This window comes from Belonocnema kinseyi, chromosome 2 (assembly GCF_010883055.1).
Source record: "Belonocnema kinseyi isolate 2016_QV_RU_SX_M_011 chromosome 2, B_treatae_v1, whole genome shotgun sequence".
NCBI lineage: Eukaryota > Metazoa > Arthropoda > Insecta > Hymenoptera > Cynipidae > Belonocnema > Belonocnema kinseyi.
In genome coordinates, this window is record NC_046658.1 from 182,251,226 (window position 1) to 182,257,476 (window position 6,251).

The 6,251-nt window shown below is 22.0% G+C and overlaps 1 protein-coding gene across 1 annotated transcript in view; it reads right to left on the reverse strand.

Annotated features, from left to right (window-relative positions):
* Positions 1 to 2,671: 2,671 nt before the first annotated feature.
* Positions 2,672 to 6,251, reverse strand: part of LOC117167328 (protein artichoke) — a 48,120-nt gene continuing 44,540 nt past the window's right edge. The window contains exon 9 of the mRNA XM_033352181.1: positions 2,672 to 3,500. Within this exon, the coding sequence (XP_033208072.1) occupies positions 3,010 to 3,500 (491 nt within the window). The 3' untranslated portion in view covers positions 2,672 to 3,009. The remainder of the gene's footprint in view (positions 3,501 to 6,251) is intronic.

Consider the following 6,251-nt stretch of genomic DNA (forward strand, 5'->3'; position numbering starts at 1 on the left):
TTTACTCCTGGAAAAATTGCGAATAATTTATTTTTCAAAAATAACTTAACAGAATATTTAAAAAAATTTCGAAACAAAAACGAATTTTGATAAATAAAAATTTAAGTTTGAAAGGTAACTGAAGATATTGAAAAAGTTTCAAAAGAATTACAAAATTTTATTAAGATTCATAGGAAAATTAAAAATTATTATTTTATAAAATTAATTTCAAGAGAATATTTAAAAAATCTATCAAATTTTAGGACAATTTTTTTAAAGTTGCAAGATTTATTAATTGTTTTAGGAAAGATTCGAATCAATTTAATGATATTTAGAAAATTGCAACAAATGTCAAAAATAATTGAGAATTTAAAAAGATGTAATGTAAAGAATAGAATAGAAATATTGAAATAGAATAGAAAAAATGTAAATCAAAATGTCGATTTTTTAAAATTTTGGAATAAAATATTAAGTTTTTAAGAATTTTGAAAAGTTTCAACATAACAAAAAAATTTTCTTAAGATTCTTGGGAAAATTCAAATTTATTTATTATTGTTATTTTTCTCTAATGTTAGAAGAATATTTATGGGATTTAAAACTAAATTTCGATAAATTTGATTTAAGATTTTGAAAGGTTTCAGCAAAAAAAAAAATTTTTAATTCCTGGAAAAATTAAAGTTGATTTTTTATTATTTTTTTTAAAATACTTCAAATAAAAATAATTTAACTTCTAATTTTAAAAGTGTTCTGTGTAAACAAAAATTTGTAATTATTGAATTTTAATGTTTTTAGCTTAAAATCGCTCCAAATGATACAATTTTGAAAATTTACAAAGTTAATATAATATAATAATATAATATATATTTAGAAGTTTTAAAACTTTTTCCAAATAAAGTGTGGGTTTTGGAAGATTTTGAAATAAAATGTTGAGGCTTTTTAAGACGTTTTAAAAAGTTTTAAGACAATAAATAAATTTTCTTAAGATTTTTGCAAAAATTTCGAATGATTTTTTTTCAAAAATAACTTAACAGAATATTTAAAAAGATTCGTAGGAAAACTGAAAATGATTATTTTGTAAAACTAATTTTAAAAGAATAAAAAAAAGAAATTCCAATACTGTAAAAAGTAATCTAAAACATTTGTAGAGCAATTTTCTTAATTTGCAAGATCAATTTAAAAGATTAATAGAAAATGTGAAAAAATTTTAAATAATAAAAAATAATTCGAAAAAATGTAAGACAATGTAGATTTTTATCAATTTTGAAGTTTTAAGTTTAAAAGTTAATCTTAAGAAAATATTTGAAGGATTTAAAAGTAAATTTCGATGAATTTGACACATAAATAATTATTAATTTAGAAAAAAATCAAGTATATTTAGGGGATTTTTTAAAGTTTTGAAATAATTGAAAAATCATTAAAATTTTTCAAAGATTCCAAAATAGGTCAAACAAAATTTAGATTAAAAATTTTTTAAATACAATCTTAAAGCTTGAAAGATTTTGAAAAATTGCAGCATAATCAAAAAAGTTCTTAAGATACCTGGGGAAATTAGGTGAGTTTAGAATTAATTGGTTATATAATTAATTGGTGAATTAGATTCCTGGGAAAATTTTAAATAATTTGTTATTTTCTAAAATTTATTTTAGGAGAAAATTAAAAAATATTTGAAAAGAAAAACAAGTTTTGATGTATAAATAACAATTGAAGAATCATTAATTTGAAAGGGCTTTAAATAAAAATAATTTAACTTCTAATGTAAATAGTGTTTAGTTTAAAGAATAAATTTTATTCGTTCAATTTTTAATGTTTTTAGCTTTAAATTTTTTCAAATGATATTATTGTTAAAATTTACAAATTGATTTATTTATTCTTTAGTTTGGTAAATTAATTTCGAGAGAAAATTGAAAAAGATTCTCAAAAAAGAACCTGGAAGATTTTAAGGCATTTTTTTCGTTTGGCAGGCTTTTTTAGAAAAAATTTCGAAACATTTAAAAGTATATTTAAAAGTTTTTTAACTTTTCAAATAAAATTTGAAGCTTTCTTTGAAAGATATTAAAATACTATCCAATTTTTTTGTGATTCCTGTGAAAACTTAAAGCAATTTTCTTATTTTGCAAAAATAATTTGAAGAGAATAAGTCAAAACAAGAACAAGTTTTGATGTATAAATAGCCATTGAACAATAAGTAAGTAGAAACTGCTTCAAGTAAAAATAATTTCACTTCTAATTTAAAAAGTGTTCAGTTTAAACAAAAATTTGTAATCGTTTAATTTATAATGTTAAAAAAATGGTTTAAAATGATTGAATTTTGAAATCTAAGTAATTTTATTGTTTTATTGTTTAGTATGAGAAATAAATTTTAAGAGAAAATTTAAAGTGATATTCAGAAGAGAATCTGGAAGATTTTAAGGCAATTTTAACAAGTTTGCAGGATTTATTTGTAGGAAAAGTTTGAATCACTTTAATATATATTTAGAAGTTGAAAATTTTTTTAAGGCAGTAACAAAAAAATAATTGTGTGATTCCTGGAATGCTTGGAATAAATTTTTAATTTGAAAAAATAATTTGAAGAGAATATTTCAAAACAAGTTTTGATGTATAAATAAGAATTGAACAGTCATTAATTTGAAATTATCTAAAATTAAAATAATTTAACTTCTAATTAAAAAGTGTTCATTCTAAACAAAAGTTTCTGATCGTCGAATTTAATTGCTTCTATTTTATACCTGTAGATTATTGAAAGTTTGAATAAAAAAATTTGAATTAAACTATTTTTAAACTTTAATTTAAAAATTTAAAAATTCTTTAATTTTTTAATTCCATTGACCGTGAAAAAATTTTGCGAACCTTGAAATGGCCGGTAGATTTTTTTGATTAAAAGGGCTACCCTGGTTTACACTTGATTAAAAAAAAAGTCTAATTATTCAACTGTGAAAAAATATTTAGCCTCACTACTTTGTACAAATTATCTATAAGTGCACAATTTTCCATTTAAACTTTCGATTAAGTTTTCTTTCGAAGAATTATTAATCAGAGTATTGTTTTAATTATAATCATTTGCATTCCAAGGAATGTCCACGAATTAATTATTAAGTGGCCAACCCCGGAATATACGACACCTAAAAACGGATCTAAATGCGTGTCATTATAGTGTTGGAAATACCAATTAAAGGCATTATCTTCGATAAATTTATCGCTTTCATCCAAGACAGCAACAGAATCTTCTGGTTTTGAATGCAAACTTTCGGATGTTATTTTTTTGGTCTCGTTTTTCCCGATTTCGGACGAATTGTTCAAGTATGGCGAAATTACTTTGGTTATCGTTGGTCGTCCTAAAGGTCTGAAATTAGTTTCGGGAGTGACTGGAAGTTGACCTCCTGGAACTAAAAGTGCCGAGAGGGCAGAAGCTTCCATATTTCGAGGCACGTGAGTTGTTGAATTAAATTTTTCACCACCTCGAATCGTTATCGATGATAAGAACTGCGGTGTTGGGAAATCGGTTGTTCCTGCTTCCTCTCTTTCTGAAATTGAATAGATTTTTATTTTTAAAAACGAAATTTAAGGGGGGGAGGGGGAAATAATCTAACGATTAATTTTCGACAATACAATTATTTTCCAAATTAAAAACAAAAATTAGTTTAAAAAAGAGGATATGAAAAGAAGGCAAATTCAAAATCTACTGCCTTTTTTTCCTCTTGTGTTTTTTTTCAATTTTAAATCACTAGCATCAATTTGTTCGCGTGTAATTTTTTTAATTTGAGGAAAAAACAATTATTAATAGATAATACAAATTTTTAATAACTATTTATTTTTTAAGTTATCGTTTTATTTTTTTAGGCTTAAATAAATATCATGTTTTTGAGAAAAATCCAAAAGAATATTTTGAAAGATTTTTGAAAATTTCAGATATATGAAATCAAATCAATTTTTTGCGAAAGAAGGCAGTTTTTTTAACAAATAATGTAATGCATAATTGATATTTGAACCAAAAAATGTTTTTAATCAGAAACAGTTGAACTCATCTAAAAAAAGAGACATTTTCAACAAAGTATTTTAATTTTTCAACACGGAAATATTATTTTTTAACAAAAAAGTTGATTTTAAACTTCTAACCAAGTATTTAAATTTTCAATGAAAAAAAAACAAACAAATTCTCCATTAAAAAATCTAATAGTTGATATTTTAATCGAAAAAATTGAATTTTTAATAAAAAACAGTTGAATTAATGCAAAAAGATGAATTTTTACAAAATAGTTAAAATTCTCAACCAGAACAGGTTCATTTTCAAACAAATGATTGCATTTTGATTAAAAATTGATCAAATTGACACGAATTATTTTCAAAATTTGGAAAAATCTTTCGGTATTAAAAAATGTGTATGAAAATCCTCCAATTTTTTTTTACATTCTCTGGTTTAAAATTTTTTCATTCTTGCCAAGATTTAAACTATTTTCGAATATTTTGAAACCACCAAACCAGAGAGATCCAAACATCATTGGAAATAATTCAGTTCTCCTAAAGAACAAATTTTATTTTCTCAAAAATTGTCTGGTAATCTTCCAGATTTTTTCGAACTTTTTAGAAACTTTTTTAAATGTTCTTTGAAATTTAATGTTGTCAACTAAAAAATTATTTAAATGTTTTCCAAAAAAAGCTTCCCATTTTTCTTTAATATCTTCAAAATCAAAATTTTTTTATAATTTTTGTTTTAAAATCTTTTTTATTATTCTCTTAAAATGCGTTTTTAAAAATAAAAAATGATTTGAAAATTTTCCAGAAATTTCAAGACATTTTTTTATTTGTTTAAAACTCTTGAAAATTCTTAAAAAGCTTTCTTTTTCTGTTTTTGAAATCTTGAAAACGTACATTTTTTTTTATATTTATTGAAAACTTTTCAAGTTAGAAATTACGTTTGAATCCTTTTAAAACTTCTATACAAAGTTTACTCAAATTTTTTAAATAAAATTTTTCTTTAAAGTCTTCTGAATTCTTTTTCGGAATTTCAGAAAATCATTTGAAATAGTTATATATTTCTTCTAATTTCCCCTTAAAATTAATTTTTCGAAGTAAAAAATCATTTTAAATTTTCTCCAAAATTTGTAATAATGTTTTGTATTTCATTATAATGCTTACAAAGCTTTCGAATTTTTGTTTAAAATACTGAAATTTTTTTTATTTGCCGAAATCTGTAAAATTTTAGTATTTTTGAATTTTTTAAGCTTCCGAAATTTTGAAATATCTTTTAAAAAACTGAAAGTTTTCCTACAATTTTTTTAAATCTTGCAAAAATAAAAAAAATTGTCTGAAAATTTTACAGATTCTTTTTCGACATATTTTTAAAATTTCTTTAAAAATTAATTTTGCAAAATAAAAAATTACTTGAAATTTTCGAAGCATTTTGAAAAGCATAAAATGTTTTTTAAATCATAAAAATAAAAATTTTTAGTTATTTTCTAACCTTTTTAAAACTTTGTAATATCTCTTGAATTAACTCGATTTCTTTTTAATTTTGAAATCTCGCAAAACTTTACATTTTTGGTTTAAAATCGTCTACATTCTTTTTTTAAATTTTAGGAAATTAGTTGAAATATCTTGAAATATTTATACATTTGTTTCAATCTTCCTAAGATCTAAATTATTTCGAATATTTTTAAACTCCAAACACCTTTGGAAATAATTCGGTTTTCTTTAAAAAAAGTTATTCCTGCAAAAATTAAAAAATCATCTTGTAATCTTCGAGATTTTTTATTTATTCATTTTGCAAAATAAAATATCATTCAAAAGTTTTCCAGACATCTTCAGAAATGTTTATTTCGTTCTTATAGCCTTTCAATTCCTTAAAAAGGTTTACACTTTTTTATAATATCTTTGAAAATAAAAAAATAAATTTCTTTTTAGTTTGAAATCTTTTTCAGTTAAAATTCATTTAAAAGAAATACAAAAATCATTTGAAGTTTTGCCAGGAATCTCAAGACATCTTTATTTGCTTAAAATCCATCAAACATTTGTAAAAGCTGTTGTTTCTTATTTTTTAATCTTGAAAAACCTACATATTGTTATAAATTTATTAAAATCTTTTAAAGTTCAAAATTGCTTCTGAATTTTTTTAAAACTTTTAAACATCTCTTAAGCTGACTTAAATTTTATTCTTACAAAATGTAGCTTTAAAGTCTTCTACAGTCTGTCAAGTTAAAGCGTGGGTGGCTTTACTCGCAGTCGGTAAGGTGTATCGACATGATTTTGGTGTCAAAATATTAAGAAGAGCTCCCTCT